At 43.1% G+C, this 18,624-nt stretch overlaps 3 protein-coding genes and 4 non-coding genes across 10 annotated transcripts in view; 3 read left to right on the plus strand and 4 right to left on the minus strand.

Moving 5' to 3' along the window:
* slc26a6.1 (solute carrier family 26 member 6, tandem duplicate 1) overlaps window positions 1–6,311 on the plus strand; it is a 12,551-nt gene extending 6,240 nt beyond the window's left edge. Inside the window, exons 11-18 of one of the 4 annotated variants that reach the window (XM_076026162.1) lie at window positions 1–41; window positions 111–217; window positions 738–807; window positions 2,172–2,261; window positions 2,464–2,616; window positions 2,855–2,909; window positions 3,315–3,435; window positions 6,186–6,311. The exon at window positions 1–41 is cut by the window's left edge and continues 55 nt beyond it. In XM_076026162.1, coding sequence (XP_075882277.1) covers window positions 1–41; window positions 111–217; window positions 738–807; window positions 2,172–2,261; window positions 2,464–2,616; window positions 2,855–2,909; window positions 3,315–3,435; window positions 6,186–6,210 — 662 coding nt within the window. In that variant the 3' untranslated portion in view covers window positions 6,211–6,311. Of the gene's footprint in view, window positions 218–737; window positions 808–2,171; window positions 2,371–2,463; window positions 2,617–2,854; window positions 2,910–3,314; window positions 5,314–6,185 lie in introns of those variants that run through there. The other 3 variants (XM_076026159.1, XM_076026160.1, XM_076026163.1) reach the window with 3 other exon arrangements.
* Window positions 3,988–4,059, minus strand: trnam-cau (transfer RNA methionine (anticodon CAU)). The gene has a single exon. It is a non-coding gene; the product is annotated as a tRNA-Met (tRNA).
* Window positions 4,066–4,138, minus strand: trnar-ccu (transfer RNA arginine (anticodon CCU)). Its single transcript has one exon. It is a non-coding gene; the product is annotated as a tRNA-Arg (tRNA).
* trnam-cau (transfer RNA methionine (anticodon CAU)) lies at window positions 4,356–4,427 on the minus strand. The gene has a single exon. It is a non-coding gene; the product is annotated as a tRNA-Met (tRNA).
* trnar-ccu (transfer RNA arginine (anticodon CCU)) lies at window positions 4,434–4,506 on the minus strand. Its single transcript has one exon. It is a non-coding gene; the product is annotated as a tRNA-Arg (tRNA).
* LOC142888122 (solute carrier family 26 member 6-like) lies at window positions 6,213–14,231 on the plus strand. Its single transcript, XM_076026164.1, has 16 exons — window positions 6,213–6,352; window positions 6,716–6,855; window positions 7,228–7,338; window positions 7,513–7,685; window positions 7,786–7,950; window positions 8,085–8,237; window positions 8,312–8,394; window positions 8,488–8,635; window positions 8,740–8,853; window positions 9,883–9,960; window positions 10,103–10,198; window positions 10,636–10,742; window positions 10,843–10,912; window positions 12,014–12,106; window positions 13,708–13,816; window positions 14,104–14,231. Exons 1-15 carry the CDS (start codon window positions 6,213–6,215, stop codon window positions 13,813–13,815), a joined length of 1,779 nt encoding a protein of 592 aa, XP_075882279.1. The 3' UTR covers window position 13,816; window positions 14,104–14,231.
* On the plus strand, window positions 14,056–18,368 carry LOC142888131 (solute carrier family 26 member 6-like). Its single transcript, XM_076026178.1, has 4 exons — window positions 14,056–14,237; window positions 14,425–14,479; window positions 15,232–15,359; window positions 17,565–18,368. The coding sequence occupies exons 1-4, from the start codon at window positions 14,106–14,108 to the stop codon at window positions 17,586–17,588; spliced, it is 339 nt and encodes a 112-aa protein (XP_075882293.1). The 5' UTR covers window positions 14,056–14,105; the 3' UTR covers window positions 17,589–18,368.
* Window positions 18,369–18,624: the final 256 nt, after the last annotated feature.

Below are 18,624 nucleotides of genomic sequence, written 5' to 3' on the forward strand. Positions count from 1 at the left end.
AAGACGTGTGCGTCCTCTGGAAGGCTGACCGGTTGGACCTGGTGAGCGTGCAGATTTACCGTGTGTGGCACGCAGACTTATCTCTGATGGTCGTGGCTCCTTTCCTCCAGCTGGTGTGGGTAGCCTCGTTGATATTTACGCTCATCTTTAATCTGGACCTGGGCCTGGTGGTGGCTGTCGCCTTCTCTCTGCTGACACTCCTCTACAGGACGCAGCGGTCAGTAAACAAGATCTTTGATTGTACAAACGTATCCCTGCGCATTAAGCTCGCACGCATGAAGCCGACGCCAGGAAATAACCTTTGTGCAATTTGCTCGTAGTTCAGGTGAGCGCAGAAGAGTGACGTACACAAAGCAGTTTCCCAACAGCATTCAACAATTGGACGTGCTTTGTGTTGGTAGTTTGAATTTTAAATATTATGTTTCCGAATGAGTGATCCGCATCTCTGAAAATATAGCAAGTTGAAATATAAACTTTGATATATTAAAGGTTAAAGGTTAGGGTGATGAGTTGAAATGATTGTCTGAGCTCTGACATTAAAATTGCCTTTATTTGAAGAAAAAAACAGTTTGCAATGTACATTTTTGAGTGACTGTTGACGTGCTAATGTAATATAATGGAAACAAAAGTATACTATATATAAAGCTTTTGACTTATGTTTTGGTGTTGCTTTAACTGAATCCAAGGAAGAGTCATCTATATTCCAAAAAAACTTTCAATCTCATCTTGTTTTACAGCTCTTCCACTGTTGTTTTGGGTCACATCCCTGGCACTGACTGCTACAAAGATTTGCGGCGCTACACCAAGGTAAAGTGTTTTTCTTCATGGTAAATAGAAAGCTTGCAAGTTTTTCTTTTTTTTCTTTTTTTTTTTTTTTTTTAAATAAAACGTGTATATTGGAAATTCTTAGACATTGCACGTGGACTCAATCCACTCAATCAGTACACTGAAAGTGCTGCGTCGAAAATGTATGATACTGAAGATACTGTTTGTTTAGTGAAAAAATTTAATTTGTCACTAAATATTCTCCACATCAAACTGTTGAGTTGTTAATGATATTTTTGGACTTTGCCAGAAATGTATTGAATTTGACCTGTGATTTTAAAGACACCAGATTGTCTTTTGTTGGATGATTTATTTGGAAATCTCAGCTATTCACAGCCTTGAATATCTAAAATAAAAGTTAATAAAGTTAAAAAAAAAAAAATCTGGTATGAACAGCTCACAGTCTCTTGTATTTGCACACATAACACATTCAGAAAGGCAGTTTGGCATAGCGATGTTTTTTTTCTGTTGGTTTCTAAAGTGAGATTTTGAGTTGCATTGGCGATCTCAGTGGAATCCGAAGGCTGCGTTCACACCAAATCTGGCTTCTGTGGCGGCTGATTGTGTAGTTGGGGGGCTTTATTAATAACGCAGGACCTGTTGTGTGGTGACTACTAAACTAATGTAGTCTGCAGTAAAAGTGACAACTCACTGCATTGCAACATGAAAGGCTGCATTTTCATTGGAGCATTGAATTTGTTGCATTTATTAACACACCACAAGTAATTGCCTTAGAAATAGATAAATACATATTATTCTAACTCACATTTCAGTGTCCAGACAAGGTGAGTTCCAAACTAAATAGACCCAACTTGCAGCTATAACTGTCACACAACCAGAACAACCTAAAAATAAATCTCTGGATGAAAAGCACCACCTGGCAGCCGACACATCAAAACAAGGCAATCTGTTCAGACGTCACGCTTCTGTGAATTTCCCTTCCCTTATCTCATGTCTCGCCACAGTCTGATGGCTACTGCGCACACTCCTCTGCATTTGTTAGCTCTAAGGAGGCCTCTGGTTTAATTTCCGTTGCGTTTATGACTTAAAGTAATCTTTTGCTTGCTTGACGGTACCCTACAGCGTTGAAACACTAATGAGTGACTCAGCGTTTTTAAAGGCACTGAGCCAGTGAAAACATGGTAAAACACTGATTATATTGATACAGCGAACACACAAAACCCATTTCTTTGTTCAAGTGAGTTAGAATTTGACTATGGTTCACTTTAGCGACCACGTTGCAACTTTATTTTTGCCAGTATATGTATTTTTTAAATGTTATTATGAAGAAATATTAAACAGTGCACATTTGTTTTCTGCTTGTTTCTGTGTATGTTGTCCGACAGGCAGAGCAAATTCCCGGTGTGACCATTGTTTCCTGCTGCAGTCCCATTTACTTTGCCAACTCTGAGCAGGTCTTCTCAGAGATCAGACAGGTGGTGACACTCAAACATGGGCTTTGTGGAAGGTGGAGGGAAAGAAAAGCTTGCGATCAACATCAGCATAGCTATGTGTGACTCTGGAACAAACGGGCAAGCGAGAATGGTTGTAACCAAATAAATCCAGACAAGTAGCCTTCTCACCATCCAGGCCAAGTGGAAGTCTTAACCACGTGTCACGTTTGCTTTCAACACTCAGGCAGTGACTTGTGGTCTGAAGGAGGATCCATGTGAAGGCAACACTGCTACTTCTTCCTCCTCAATGCAGTTGAAGGCAATCCCTCACGTGCTGATTCTGGATATGGGCCCTGTCAACTTCATGGACTCTGTGGCCACAAATTGTCTCAGCAAGGTAGTTAATATGGAAATAAAACTATTTCCTTGTCAAGTCACATGGCTACACCCACATACACACACGCACACACCCACATGCACTCCTCTGTTTAAAAGGCACTATTAGTCATAAAGACATTTATTACCTTTCTCCTTTCTTTCACCCTCAAGATATTAAAAATAAATTCATCAACATCTCACTAGGCTTGTACAGTATGTGTAGAAACTGTCTGTCTTTCTGTCTGCCTGTCATGCAGGTTCTAAAAGACCTGGATGTTGGAGGGGTCATTGTTTTTTTGGCAGCCTGCCCAGGTCAGCTTTCTGTTTTACATTCTCTCCTCTCCTCTTAGTTCTCTTTCACACAACCATTCACTCGGTCATTTGCCCACACAGACAAACATAGTTTTTCCATAGTGAAGAGCTGTGACAGTATTCATTCAGTTTTCTCACTATGTTTCCCTAAGCTGAGCTTCTTATGAATGCATTTTTTTGTTTTTTGTTTTGTTTTTCCCGTGACCCTGAGCTCGGGAAAAAAGCGGGTATTGAAAAAGGATGGATGTTTTGTTTTTTGTTTTTTTTTTATAAAAAAAAAATTATTATCAAATTAATTCAAATGTATGCAATTAAATAATAAAATAATGAGAAACTGGAAATTTAAACTTTACAGTTTATACATGTTTAAAATCTGACACGTCACTACTTTGTGTATGCCAACAGAGACAGTCGCAGATATACTACCTCACTCCTGTCTCTTTCCATCTGTCCACAATGCTGCCCAGTACTTCCTGTCCAATCCTGAGCACTGTCACGCTTTCCCCATACTGTGTAAACAGAAGGAGTAAGTACAGTGTTTTCTGAATAAAAGTTGAAAGTTTTATTTCAGCAACTTTTCACTATGTATCACAGGGTATGTAAACGGCTTACAGTCTTTCTGATGTTCTTTTTTTTAGTTTTTTAATTTTTAAAGGCATCGAAATGTGTAACTCCGAAAGGTTCTGAATGTATCGTGGGTCAGTAATTGTGGATTAAATGCAATATGTTGGACAATTTAAAATAATTATCTGTAGCCCTTTCTTTAACTTGTACTGCTGCATAATCACAAGACCTGTTTGGTAGGGTGTTGAGTTTTGGTATAAAGCTGTAAGGGAAAAAATTGTTCTGTAGAAAATACTATGAATCAAAATTTAGTTCTGTTGCATCAGTTGAGCTTGCTCGTCTGCACATTGACATGCAAAAGACTAAGGAGGGCATTGGTTCTACCCATAGAAGTATGCAAGACCTCTCGGGTTGTTGGTCCTCCTAAACATGGTTGAAGCACTTTCCTTCACCATCAAATTGCCCCCCCTAGTGATTGAGAAGTCCTTTTGGTTGTGAGTAAAAGGTTTGCAACTAGCAGAGGATGGTTTCGATCCATCGACCTCTGGGTTATGGGCCCAGCACGCTTCCGCTGCGCCACTCTGCTATCATCCACCCCAGATGGGATTCGAACCCACAATCCCTGGCTTAGGAGGCCAGTGCCTTATCCATTAGGCCACTGGGGCTTGACTATGTTATGCCAGTGAGAGGTTGGGTTGAGCTTGCTCCTCTGCACATTGACATGCAAAAGGCGAAGGAGGGCGTTGGTTCAACCCATAGAAGTATGCAAGACCCTTCAGGTTGTTGGTCCTCCTAAACATGGTTGAAGCATTTTCCTTCACCGTTAAATTGGCACCCTTGTGATTGAGAAGTCCTTTTGGTTGTGAGTAAAAGGGTTGCAACTAGCAGAGGATGGTTTCGATCCATCGACCTCTGGGTTATGGGCCCAGCACGCTTCCGCTGCGCCACTCTGCTATCATCCACCCCAGATGGGATTCGAACCCACAATCCCTGGCTTAGGAGGCCAGTGCCTTATCCATTAGGCCACTGGGGCTTGACAATGTTGTGTCAGTGAGCGGGTGGGTTGAGCTTGCTCCTCTGCACATTGCCATGCAAAAGACTAAGGAGGGCGTTGGTTCTACCCATAGAGGTATGCAAGACCCTTCAGGTTGTTGTGAGTAAAAGTTTTGCTACTAGCAGAGGATGGTTTCGATCCATCCACCTCTGGTCCCAGCATGCTTCCGCTGCGCCACTCTTCTGTGATCCACCCCAGATTGGACTCACACCATAACGGTGTTATATTTCATACGCTCTCCCTCCTTTTTCCATGTGAAATACGTCTCAAAATGTATTTATAATGTTTGTGCATGAGGTGGACATTTGAAGTCAGCCAGAGCTTGAATGTAACATAGGATTGTTTCGATACACCTATCTCATGATAGTGATACCCAGGACACCTCTGCTTTGCGACTGCTCTAACTCGCTCCATGTATAGGACTTTACTCCACTATCCTCGCTTAGGAGGCCAACAGGAGAGAGAGTTGCTTTTCCTATTTCCTATCAAATTTCTGCAAGAGAGAAGTTTGTGTTTCCCAGCGCCTTAGGCTGGGACTTCCTCTGTGGGAAGACAGCCTCAACGTGTGTGTGTGTGTGTGTGTGTGTGTGTGTGTGTGTGTGGGTGTGTGTGTGTGTGTGTGTGTGTGTGTGGGTGTGTGTGTGGGTGTGTGTGTGTGTGTGTGTGTGTGTGTGTGTGTTTCTTAGGTTTCTAATCAGCCCTGACTTCAATTCTAAATTCAAAGTTATATAATTTTTCTTTCAATGGTATTTTTTCATTTTATTATTTAGTAGATTGATAGAAAAATCAATGTACGTTTTGTCCCATTCACAACATTCCCTCTTATTATTCGTTAACAAGACCAACCCAGACCAACTGGAATAGCTTACTTATCGTATCCCTTGCTAATGCAAGATAAGGTATTAAATGTACGGACAAGTCTGAGCTTCCTGGCTAAAATAGATTTCTTTCGGGGGGGGCATTGACATTTATGTCTTTTTTCATTTAAACTACATCGGTATTTATCTGTCTCCTTTTCTGTGATTAGGTAGTTTCCCTTCTCCAACTCTAGGGATGATTGTTTACTTTCCAAAACAAATCTGTCAGTTTTGAACTTTGCCTCCTCCTCTCTCACCACTACGTTTCTTATCATGACGTTTCTTCAGTCTTCTTCAGAGAGGCAATCTGGCTGTCGTCTCGACGCAACGACAAACACATATTTTTCATTTTCTGTTTTTTTCTGTCCGTGGATCCTCTCTGTCGTGGATTTAAATGAACTTTATTTCTTTGGGATAAATTTAAATTCATATAGTTTATAGTCATTGGGATTATCCAGCACTTATTTTTCATTCCTGTGGACATCCCTTTCTTGGATTGAAAGGAAATTACGTCAAAGATTTTATTTTTTAGTGAAGGTAAGTCCATGTTTCTGTGTTTGAGTTACTGATTTGCTATACAATATAAGTGAAGAAAGATTATGACTCAGCTAAAGGTGCATGTTATCTTATTTGTGGGAATTCTGACTTTTTCTGAAAGTGAAATAGAATATCTACAATCTACCTACGTATTCAAATCTACTGAAATCTATTCATTGAAATACTTATTCAGCTTTTATTGACTTGAAAACATCGTTTTATGTTTTACATTTTAAATCCAAAGGCCTTTACTCTTTTGCCAAGTTCTTTGCTCAGCACTGAGTTTTAGCCATGGAAGAAGAAGAGGGAACATGGAGACGAACGGGCTACAGCGTGGAAAGGCAAATCCTCGACGAAGAAGCAGTGGATGTGATGGCAGAGAAGTCTGACATGAAAACTTCTATTCCTGACAAAATAAAAAAGTCAATGAGGTGATTTGCTTTTATCACATAATGAACATCACTACCTCTGCATATTAAAATGATTTCTTTTATGGGCATTGTGCACTTCAGAGTATATTGTTCAGACCATCCTAGTTACGTCTCAATTTACCAACCTATTATCCCATTCGTACATAGAATTGTGAAAGTCACAAATAAATCAATGTTGAGTGTACCTTTTTCATGCTTGGTTGCACGTTACCCAGCAGAAAATAGGGTTTGTTTCTTTGCTTTTTGACTTGTGTTTGCATTTTTGAGAACCAATTCCCGAAAAAAACAGTGTCTGCTTCCCGAAAATGTAACAATACGTGTAAATCAGGAAGGTCTCTTCCTTTGCTCTCTACTCTGACTCAGGTGTTCAGGACCCAAGCTGAAGAAAGGCCTCCTGTCGAGTGTTCCTGTTGTGTCATGGCTTCCTCGATACCCTATCAGGGAGAATGCTCTCGGGGACCTGATCTCTGGAATCAGTGTGGGGATCATGCAGCTTCCACAGGGTGAGGATTAAGGGTCCAGAGTCAAAGGAATGAACACAAAATAACCCTCCAACTCATACAATACATTGAACATACACATACAGTCATTTGCACTTAATGCATCGCACTTTATTACTTGACTGTCTTGTTTCTCCTTTGTGTTGTCATTGTTGTTTTTTATCGGTAGTTGGTGCATCGGAATTTCGTTTTTAAATGTACACTGAGAAGTGAATGTTTTTAAATGACAAATAAAAAGTCTAAGTCTAATGAGAGTTGATTTTCTCCGCAAAGCCTTGTGCTGTCTGCACGTGCTGGTCATAATCCCGCTGCTCAAATATCTGTCTTTTTATTGCCGTCCTCTAATCTTAACTTGTTCCTCTGCTATCTCTGCAGGTATGGCCTATGCCTTGCTCGCATCAGTGCCGCCAGTCTTTGGTCTTTACTCCTCCTTTTACCCGGTCCTCATCTACTTTATCTTTGGCACGTCAAAGCACATCTCTATAGGTCTGTGTACACAGTCAGCTGCTGCTGCTTTTCACGTTTACATTCAACGTTACCTGTGTTTATAAAGCGTTTGAAGATGTGTTATTGTTGTTGTCATTCTTTGGAAATCCCTGCTTCTATAGTGAGATCGTGGAGTAGTAGTCAAAAACACGTTTGTCTACTTCCCCTCTGTAGGAACGTATGCTGTGATGAGTGTGATGATTGGGGGCGTGACAGAGCGACTCGCCCCTGATTCAAAGTTCATGGAGTCGGACGGTTTGAACGGCACTTTACTTAATGTCACCTTACGTGATGAGGAACGAGTCCGCGTGGCTGCAGCTGTCACCCTACTGTCTGGAATATTTCAGGTGCATTATGGTTCATGCTCCAAAAAAGTTAGATTGGCCCAAAGTTGGTTTTGGAGTGTCTTATATACCATTCATACAAATGTGCTTTGCTCGTCTGCAGATTCTTCTCGGCCTGGTCCAGTTTGGTTTCGTGGTGACCTACCTGTCAGAGCCACTGGTGCGAGGCTACACCACGGGTGCAGCTATCCATGTCATCGTGTCCCAGCTCAAGTACACCTTTGGCATCAACCCAGAGCGATACAATGGACCCCTTGCACTAATTTATGTGAGGAGGAATTATGTCCAGAGGATTCTGGATTGCATGCAGCTTCGGTTCATTGTAGAATGACAATTCTGCAAATCAAACACATGGCGGCACTGCCACTCACAGCTTCCCCCCCCCCCCGTCACTTTCTCCAGACCGTTTTGGAGATTTGCTCCCTCCTTCCAAAGACAAACATCGGCACACTTGTGGTCAGTATCGTCACCATAGTCTGTCTCATCATCGCCAAGGAAGTCAATGCCTACTTGAGTAAAAAAATACCAGTTCCAATACCTGTGGAGCTGCTGGCGGTGAGTACGACACACACACGTGGGCATGATCAGACCTGCACCAGTAGCAGCCGTGCTAATTGCTCTTTCCGCAGATTGTTATTGCCACAATCATTTCGTGGCAGGTTGACTTGAGTGGGAAATATAAAGTGGATGTGGTGGGAGAGATTCCCTCAGGGTGAGGCGACGCAACAAAATCATTCACCATCATTGAATGCAAGTCAAACGCTCACCGGTGGCTAATTTGCTCCGACCTATCCACGTCTCCCAGTCTCCAAGCCCCGGTTATACCAGACGTCAACCTGTTCAGTCAGGTGATTGGAGACGCCTTCGCTCTGTCTGTGGTCGGCTACGGCATAGCCATCTCGCTGGGGCGAATCTTTGCCCTGAAATATGGATACAGTGTGGACAGCAACCAGGTAGGCAGGCAGGGTGAAGAATAAACCCCTCTGAAAACAGTTTCCACGTTTAATTTGAATACATGTTCACATGTATGTATTTCTTTGAAACGTTCATTGTTTAGGAACTCATCGCTCTGGGTCTGAGTAACACAGTGGGAGGATTTTTCCAGTGTTTCGCCATCAGCTGCTCCATGTCTCGTACCATGGTTCAGGAGAGCACAGGGGGCAAGACTCAGGTTTGTTTGAGCAGAATGACTCAATTAAACTTGATCCTTCGTATCGGTTATATCCCCGTTTGCTCAGCGGAGGCTCCGCGTTCACTACTCTGAAGGCTGCTCAGGATGTGCAGGAAGCCGTTTGTTTGAGGTTACGTGAAGGTCAAAACTACAAAATATATAGTAAATATAACGTTATATTGCATTTTGTCACCTTGCTAAAAATAATGGCCATTTCAATTTTTTTAAAAGATAAATATTTCTGGCCCAAATTGTCGTCTTGTGGTGATTTGGTTCAGTATTTTGTTTTCTGAAAAACCCTCAAAAAAACATCCATTATTTTAAGAGAGTGTTGCTATGAATGACCAAAGGTTGCAATCCCACTCACTGATGTAAAAAAGTGTGTGTGTTTCTTCTGTTGAGAAGAAATACACAAATCCACTTTAAGAATCTAAAAGGGAAAAATGCTCAAAATATTTTGTTGCACAGTGGTTGCATGCGTTTTACATGCATGTGGAGTAGCAGATTGTATTATCCTCCTTCAAACTACTTGCACTTACCATTTCTTTCATATCCACGAGGAAGATGAGATAATATCGCGTTTCCCATCAAAATCATCTTAATCAACATGTTACTCTCCGCCTGTGGTGACAAACCAGAGTAATCTCAAAGGTTAAACTCATTGAAAGCGCTGGAATAATTAACGCCAGCCCGATATGGGGCATCATTAAAAAACACTCAGCCAATCGATTTCCACTTATGTTGTCCACCTACGCAAACACAAGCGTTTGCTAAAAGGCTAAAAAAAACAACAACACACATTTAAGTCAGGCAGTGACATTAGTCAGCTGAGGCCCATTATGGAATAGAGTGGAGATGCTTGACACCGACGATGCCTCCACTCCCGCTCAGAATCATGGAGCAGCTTCGCTCGAGCAAACACCACATCGCTCAACTATTGAGTATTTTCTCTTGAATTCCTGTCCTCTCATCTCTTCCCTCGGATTTCTTTTCATGGTGCCCTTTGTCTTTGTCCCCTCCTCGCTGCAGATTGCCGGAGCTCTGTCAGCGATAGTCATCCTTTTCATCACACTCTGGATTGGAAGTCTCTTTCAAGATCTGCCAAAGGTACTTTTGTGGGGACAGAAAAAAAAATAATCTTAAGTTATTTGCCTGGTAGCTTGTTTGGCTACAGATACCTTGTAACAATACAACCTGAACTGTAGTGGTCGTACCTCTGTAAACTCCGTATTTGTCTCGAACTCTGTAGGCGGTGCTTGCCGGCATCATCTTTGTCAACCTGCATGGAATGATGAAGCAGTTCCTGGACATCCCCGCACTGTGGAGGAGCAACAGAGTGGACATGGTGAGTGGATTGGAGAGAAGGAACAGGTCTGTGACTTTGATGACGATGATGATGATGATGATGATGATGATGATGATGATGATGATGATGATGATGAATGTGCCACTGAACAGTGTGACTCTCATAAATTAATAAGTGCTGGTAAAAGAAATTTTCGCACTTCATGGTGATGCAACAAGCAAATACTGTGGTGGAAAAAGGTTTTTGAACACCTTATGCATACGTTCTATACTATAAATTGCACAAAAAAAAACACTCTTAAGACTCAAAGTGCAGTTTATTTTAGTGCAGTCACCAACATTTTTCCACGACTGTAAATATCTATGCTTGAAGCTGGGGAAGTTGAGCCTATTGATGCTTCTTTGCCAACCCCTAATGATCCCAAGCTATCTTTTTTGCGCTGACTCACGAGTATTAACTGTCATGCACTCCGCCAGGTGGTCTGGGTGGTCACCTTCATCTGCACCGTGCTGCTGAACGTTGACATAGGACTCGCCGCCTCCATCGGGTTCTCCGTGCTCACCGTCATCTTCAGGACACAGCTGTAAGACTCGCACGCGCATCACGCGACCGCACGCGCCTGAGCTTTGTCAAGTCAGCAGACCTCACTGCCCATCTCTGTTGTCTCTCTCTGCGTTTTGCAGGGCAACATACTCTGTGCTGGGCCAGGTGCCGGGCACGGACCTCTACAGGCCCGTGGATGAATACAACCAGGTAGACCGCTTTGCATTAGCTTTGATGACGATGTGGAGTGACACATCTAGGAATCTACCTCTCACCCAGTAGACCAAAACAAAGCCCTCGGGCTCTGCATAACACACACACACACACACACCTTTTGCCTTTTTTCCCTTGACACGTCTAATTTGGAGGTGCAAACATAAACCTAATGTGCTCTGTCTGCATATAACCTGCAACACCAGCATTGGAATTTAACTAGGGCTAACTAGAAAGATTTACTGGGGCAACCTCAGCCATGTGTGCCCGTTGTGTGGCAAGCAGCGATGCACTGCGGTGTGTAACTGAACTCCTGCCAAATACAGTCGGGGGAGTGAAGCAGCAGCTGCAGCAGCAGCACACACGTTGTCTGCCGCTGCTCATTTGATGTGAGATTGGCCCTATTAAAACTCTGCTGCTCCTCCACAGCAGGAGCAGGAGCAGCAAGAGCTTCCTGCTTTTCCCACCTTGTCTTCTTCTTCTTCTTCTTCTTCTTCTTTTCTGCTGTATTTTTAAGGACATCTTGTAGCAGACCCTTCCTGGTTTTGTCAGGACCAGAAGGAAGCTTCTTGTTTATGGAAGTGCTGAAAAGACTTTTTGTTGGAGTTTAAACAAGACGGGTGGGCGAGGTTTCAGAAACAGACTGTTTAGACCTTTGGTCACACAGCTGGTGTATGCAAGGTTGTGTGTATGTAACCTTCTTCTTTTTGGTATTATAATGTGCTATTAACTATAATGGAATTCTCAGTGAAGCTGAAAGTGTTTCTTAGGTTAAAAGCTGAACTAAAAAAATGGAAAAAATCAACACATCCCGTCACTCAGTGCCTGATAATTAATTAAGATGGTGGCAATCAGACACATGAACAGTAAACAACATTTTCTCACGTCCTTGTTTCATCGTGTCCTTCCTCGTGCTTTGACTCGCAGCTCATGCCGTCATTATGTTGGCCTGATGTTGCGTTTATAGCGTCTGGAGAGACATTTTTAATTAGCGTCAGAAACGCGCGATGAGTAACATCACAATGTGCAACCGATCCGAGTGTTTGTGGACCTGACCATTTCATGAACTGAACCGGTTTTCAACTCCATTGGTTCCAGGTGAGGAAGGTGCCGGGCGTAGTGATCTTCCGTTCCTCCGCCACGCTGTACTTTGCCAACGCAGAGTTGTACGAAGGGGCTCTGGCAAAGAAGGTATCTCTCTCTCACACACACACACACACACACAAAGCCCAAAATTCTGTGCAATTAACTCCTCGCTCATTTCTGACTCACTAACTACTGACCCAACATCTCACCACTTCGCACATCACAGCCGTGACAGACATTGTTCGAAATGTCATCCCACCATTTCTCCTCTCGTCTCTCTCTTCTATGAAACCTTTGTTTAAACCCCCCCCACCCCACCTCCGCCTCCTCCTCCTCCTCCTCCTCCTCCTCCTCCTTCCGCGTCCTCCTCGTCCACCTCCTCCTCCTCTGTCACAAGCGGGGAGACGGAGTGAGGGGAGCTGCAAGACGGATGACAAAAGGTGGAGGTGGGGTGGGGGAGACGGGGAGTCGGAATAAGGAAGGGGAGATAATGGAACGTCTCATTCATTAAAATGTCAGCGTGTCAAAGCGGCCGGCTCGCTCCTTTCTGTCTAAACTCTGATGCGTGAACAGGCTTTGAGCCGAGCCGAGCCCGTCTCCACTCGCAGCGGATGCGCGTTTGTTTACGAGGCAGGCTGTCACGAGGTGGATTCCTGCGTTTCTTCTCCGCGCGGTCACTGTGGCTTTGGTTTGAAATTAGAATTTCGTTTGTACACCGGTGAGTGGGAGGGCAACTTCGGCAGTTAATTGCTAATTCAACAGGGATCGGGGGGGGGGGGCTGCACGGCAACGTGTAAGGGAATGATAAATACGTTGCTGTTTTTTTTCCGAAGAGTTTGAGCCATTCATTTTTCATTCATCGTATGCAAAGCAGGCAGCACAAAGCTTTGCGGGCAAGCGTGACTGGCTCGGCCGCATTTCTCTGCGGTTTGCTGCCGTTTTTTTGGGGCGGAAGCGGCCCAACGTCGTTGCAGCCGGGCCTCGCTGCACTCACTCAACTGGCTGAACTGTTCGGAAGTGTGCGCTCTGCAAGGCTAGCTTACGTCAGAACAGGCGTAACAAGCGGTTCTTGAAGGCAGCAGCTATGTCCAGTTTCAGGGGGTTTTTTTGTGGGCCAAAATTTTAAAATTCGACATTGTGTCGGGCCAGCGTTGCTATTTATTGAAGAAAAAAAACTTCCTGCAGATATAATAGTCAACCTTTTTATGCGGACCCCAAACAGGTTTCGCTTCAACCTGAATATAGAACAAGTAAAGCTTTAAACTACAGTAAATAACTTCATCAAAAAACTCATCAAAATGAATAAAATGTAAATAAAATTTGTAGCCTTATGATTTAAATATGAACAGTAACCTTTTTTTTAATACATTTAAAAAGAAATAACAACAACCCAATTAAGTCATAATAATAAACTTGAATGAACTTCCTGTCCTGATTGAGAAGAGCATTCTGGGATTTGTAGTATTAGCACTACATATGCTGTATAATACCAGCAGGCCAGATCTATTGCAGATTTTGCATTGCCAAATATAATTACACCGCAGGGCCAAATTTGGCCTGCGGACCAGAGATTTTTGCACCTATGTTTTAACCCAACAGATTCCATTGGCCAGTTTGGAAATAGATGTTTGTGAGGGAAATGCCTTTGATTCATTTTTTAGTTTGTTTAACAGTGGTTTCACGTGTTTTCTTTTATTTCCTTTCAGTCGGGGATCAACATTGCCAAGGTCTTGTCTGCAAAGAGAAAGCTGGAGGCCAAACGGAAGAGGCACGAGAAGAAGATGGCCAAGCAGAGGCAGAGGGTGAGGCTGTGATGTGTGGAGGTGTCCTGTCGTACCTGTTTTCCTCTGGACTTCCCCCATTTTTTCTTTTTAAAATGCCAACTAATGTTGCCATTGACATTGATGTGTTTATTTGTAGCTTCTTTGTGACGGAAAATTGTTTATCCAAATTATTTTGCCCAATCCAATGACCTTTCCTAAAGCTCCCTTTCCATCGTAAACCTGATTTTTGTTCATTATGCTCAATGTGTTTTCTTTGTAAACTTTCCTGAATTCTGACCACATTTGCAATTTGTCCTCCTGCACTGAAGGGGGCGGAAGAGATGGAAGAGCAGCAAGATGTCGCCGTCATCGATATGGCCCCGATGCGTGACCCGTCCCTCCCCAGAGCCATCATCCTGGACCTCAGCCCCGTCAACTTCCTGGACACCGTGGGAGTCAAGACGCTGTCTCGGGTGCGACGGCGTCGGTCACATGATCTCATCTCACCTTCCCCCACCCCACCCCACCAACCCTCCCACAATAACGGCCTCTTATGATCCATCTGTTCTTCCCTCTCCGTGCTCGCCGTCTACCCAGCGGGACCGAATTGCCAGGCTGATGAAATAACGCAGCCTCTGCTTTGTTCCTGTGTGTCTGCAGATCCGCAGGGACTATGGCGAGATCGGTGTGGAGGTGTTGCTCGTTGGCTGCCAAAGTAGGTCCCATCTACATTACAAGAACCATGATACGAAAAAGGCAGTGGTGTTGTTTTTATAGTAATTACAAATGGCCAATGAGAAACAGGATTTTTTTTTTTTTTTTTACTTTTGTTTGATTTTGTGAGGGCTCCGTTGTGTTTGTCTCCGGCCTTCATCGGCGTGAGATACCAGCAACCCTGCTGGAATGTCTTTCCCACGCTGCGCGTTCATTCTCTAGTATTGACGATCTGGTCGTACAGTGTAAGGCCACTCAACAGCAGAGGCCGTTGTTGCAGCTGTTTCCTGCTGTGATTTTTTTTTTTTCTTTTTTTTTTTTTTTTAAGTTTTCACAAAGGACATTGTTATCTCAACTGCTGCAGCATCTCCCCGCTAACAAGTTGTATTGCAAGTTAGTTCAAGTTTTGTTCAACGTTCTCGTCACGAGACTGACGACCGAGGCAACGAAGCTGTGCTGGTCTGGACGTGCCGGATGGGAGTTTGGATTTTCTACCGGAAATCTTACGAGTGCAACACTTGCAGTAACCACAGAAGATCTGTATCTCTGATTTGCACACAGTTCCGTAAGCTGCGACCAGTAAAACTGCTTCTTGTTAACTCTTTGCTACCAAAGATGGATCCTTGAAATATCTTGCGTCGTCCTTCACTTTGTTTCTGTCTTCGGTTGCACACTGATCATCTGCTGTCCTCCCACACTGGCTGCAAGTCTCCCTCCCTGCTCATTGTTGCGTCTCTTCCTCTTTGCGTGCAGCCGGCGTACTCGACAATCTGCAGACGGGAGGCTTCTTTAACGAGAAAGTGACAAAGTCCTGCGTCTTCTCGTCCATCCATGATGCCGTTCTCTCCTGTCAAGCCTTCAAACCATGGAGCCCTGTCGAGGTGAACAACTCAAAACACCAACCCGGCACAAACACCAGAGAGTAGAGCGTGCCCACACAGACAAGTCACACATTTATAACCACCTAGATGAAACGGAGACGTGGTTGAATCAGATGTCTCCTGCACTGGACCGATGTCAGTCTTGGAATTTGTGCTAACAAAGAGGATGTTGTGGTTGTCGGCGCCTCTCAAAATAAAGATCAACTACAATCTAATCTCTGTCAGTAAAGACAGATGACTGGAAGCTGCAAGTCTGAGCAAGTTATCTAATTTGCCCCCTGGTGGTTGGTTGGTCACAGTACAAGTCATATCCACCCACTGGATGGTGATTGAACATGTGCAAAAATACATTAAGTAGCAAAAGCCACCTCTGTTTTAGATGCTTTATATTTCTTCTATATTTCTTTCTTATATCCTTATATTTATGTTTGAGGTGTTTTGTGAACTATGTACACCCAGTTTTCCTTTAAATATTCCCATTGATATTTTAAGTGAAGATGTCTTGAATTTCTGCGTAATATATCATATACTGTATTATGCAGAAATGTGAATTTCTGCATAATATATCAAAATGTGTCCAAAAAAAATTAGATTAATAGAACAAATACTATGTTTTTAATGAAAACAAGCTTCGCCGTCAAAGTTATTCAGTAACTTCACTGTGTTTGTCCCTCCTTGTGGCAACAAGCCTCTCGTAGGTTTTCAGAGCTCTGTATTTCCCTAACAGCTGCTTCCTTCAGCCAGGGAAAAAAAATAAAATAAAAATGAGGCTAATGAAGTGAAAATGAATGGAAGCGCAGGAAGACGCAATAAAACCAGAACCAGAGTTAACGGATGCTTTAAAGCTCCTCATAGCGTTGACAGCAGCAGCGGGCGGCGGCGCCGCTAATGAGTCTTTTATTCACTCTGCGGTGCTCCTTTCATGTGGAGCCATACTGCGCGGCGTCATTTTGATCTATTGTTTATCACAGTTTGGATTTTTTTTTTTTTTTATGAGCGCCCAGTTTTGCAGCACTGGTGAGTCAAGCAAGATTGAAAAGAAAACTAGTTTGACCGAGTTTTTTTTTTTTTTTTTTAAAAAAGATCTAATTGGAATAAAAGAAAAAGCCAACGGCAATGATAAATCGAGGCGTCGAACCAGCCGAATGAGCCCAACTAGCAGTAATAAACGCACGGCATTCCGTCCACAGCCAGCCTTCTCGCTGCCAATAGTGAGTGACTCACATAAAGAATGTATGATTTCAGGCCAATAATGGCCTCTACACTGCCGGGTCATTAGGTCGGTGCACCGCGATTGACATGAGGTCCACTGATTGGTTCCCTCCCGAGCTGGGCGGTGAAAAATGACTGCACAGCCTTTGCATGCGTCATTTGCATTGAAGGTTTTTGTTTTTCTTAAGGGCGTCCGCTCGCCCTTAAGAAAAACAATACCTGCTGGTATTTTTTGTAGGATGAGCGGGTTTGTGTTTCAACTCCCATGGGAGACGTTTAGCAAAGAACAAAGATGTGGCGCCAGTCCAGGCGACACGGGACTTAAAAAAAAAAAAAAAAGAGGTCGCTCACTCTTTCACACAGGCTCGCAAGTACGCACGCACACATTGACACACGAGATGGAAAAATGCAGACACACACAACGAAAGAGAGTTGCAGAGAGAGTTTGCTTTAAAAGGAGGCTGTGCACATGCACACAGCTCTGTGTGTGTGTTAATGAATCATACATGCACACATACACACAGCCACTCAGCTGAATAAAGATATATAGAATACAGATATATATGCAAATATATCCACATGCATTCAGTTTAACATTTGAAGGGAGGGAAACATTTCCAGATACTGAGAAGCCGGGTTATAAATGACTGTACAGACACAATTTTAATTTTCCATTTATTTTTTTATTTTTTTTTATTAAAGTGCATTTCATTACCAGGAGCCTGTAATGTATCAACCAATGGCCTTACAGACAGTTCAGGTAGTTCCCATACTTGGTGAGAAATCATTTCAATAACCTATTACTGAGGCAAAGCTGCAGGCCCATCCTGCCTCCGCTGTTTTCCTCCTTTGCCTTTTAAAAAAAAAAAAAAGCAGAAGAAACAATGGGACACACGTTATCCCGCTGGCATTTCCCCCCCGATGCCATCCTCGCCCCTCCCTTCCGCTTCCTCTTCGCTGATATTCATCTCGTCTTATTCCTCTTCTTCACAGGAGACCACTGGGACACACTTTTGATTCCAGACTGAGATGCTGAAGGAGATTGCAAAGACTTTGTCACGTGTTATTATTCCAGCCAGCGTCGGGGAAATGGAATTAGTCGTCCGGTTGGCCCAACACACACACACACACACGCACACATGACAAAGCTAACCAAACGACAGGCGCATGTTAGATTGATCTATACTCTGTGCTGTGTGTTCCTTGTAATCAACAAACATGCTGTGAAAACTGTATTTATACTGTGAAACACAATTTAAAAAAACACTCACATCGGGGGGGTTTTTTTTTACACTATTTGTTTGGTTTTACATGTTTCGTGATGGACTGTGTTGGACTTGGATCTTGGAGCTGTATGCACTCAGCTATGCAAATACCGCAGGGTTGATAAACTGGTATCTCAGTCCCCAGAGGACGTCGTCATCATTCATACCCAACACCAATTGCCTGAGGATGAATATGATCATTACAAAAATGTAGTTTTATTATATTTCTGATGGTCGATCATTTATCAATCAGTTTTGCCTGGTGCCTTTTTTTCATTATGCCCCCTCCCCCTCTTTGCTGACCTCCATTAATCTGGCTAATGACTTTGCTGTCCTCTCAGTTTCACAGAGAGAACAGGAAAAGGGCTCACAGAGAGTATTTTTTCGTGTGTGTAAAAAAAGACATTCTGTCAGATGATGCCCCATGTAAATCTTCTGTACGTTTACCTTAAATCTGCTGTATATTCTCTGTACGTGAACAAGAGCGCTGAGTTTAACCACAGTGATCAATAAAAAATATTCTGATTCTTAATATTTTCAGGGCTACGTGTCGTTTGCTTGCTCCATTAATGTAAAAAGTGTTTGCAGTAAAATTCAGTTAAAATCTAAATGTAAAAGACACATGCAGGAAAGCACTTAACCAAAACGTTATACTGAAATATCCAAGTAGCTGTTTCATTTTTTCCCCCTTTTCTATCATTTTAGCATGGAATAATGCTGTGGTTTGTTTTTGAAATGCATTCTAACTGGAAGACACTCTCTGCTTTATTGTCACATAAGCTACACTA

The sequence above is a fragment of the Nelusetta ayraudi genome, unplaced genomic scaffold, assembly GCF_046127955.1.
Source record: "Nelusetta ayraudi isolate G7.1 ecotype Tasmania unplaced genomic scaffold, CSIRO-AGI_Nayr_v1 ptg000019l, whole genome shotgun sequence".
Lineage (NCBI taxonomy): Eukaryota > Metazoa > Chordata > Actinopteri > Tetraodontiformes > Monacanthidae > Nelusetta > Nelusetta ayraudi.

What these genes read in the sequence shown, in the direction of transcription:
- LOC142888131 (XM_076026178.1), top strand. Translation starts at nt 14,106, where the DNA reads ATGGAAGAGCAGCAAGATGTCGCCGTCATCGATATGGCCCCGATGCGT. An exon ending in GTTGCTCGTTGGCTGCCAAA is followed by an intron (nt 14,480 to 15,231) that starts GTAGGTCCCATC and finishes CTTTGCGTGCAG; the next exon opens with CCGGCGTACTCGACAATCTG. An exon ending in AACCATGGAGCCCTGTCGAG is followed by an intron (nt 15,360 to 17,564) that starts GTGAACAACTCA and finishes TCTTCTTCACAG; the next exon opens with GAGACCACTGGGACACACTT.
- LOC142888122 (XM_076026164.1), top strand. Translation starts at nt 6,213, where the DNA reads ATGGAAGAAGAAGAGGGAACATGGAGACGAACGGGCTACAGCGTGGAA. An exon ending in GTCAAAGCACATCTCTATAG is followed by an intron (nt 7,339 to 7,512) that starts GTCTGTGTACAC and finishes TCCCCTCTGTAG; the next exon opens with GAACGTATGCTGTGATGAGT. An exon ending in GTCATCTTCAGGACACAGCT is followed by an intron (nt 10,743 to 10,842) that starts GTAAGACTCGCA and finishes TGCGTTTTGCAG; the next exon opens with GGCAACATACTCTGTGCTGG.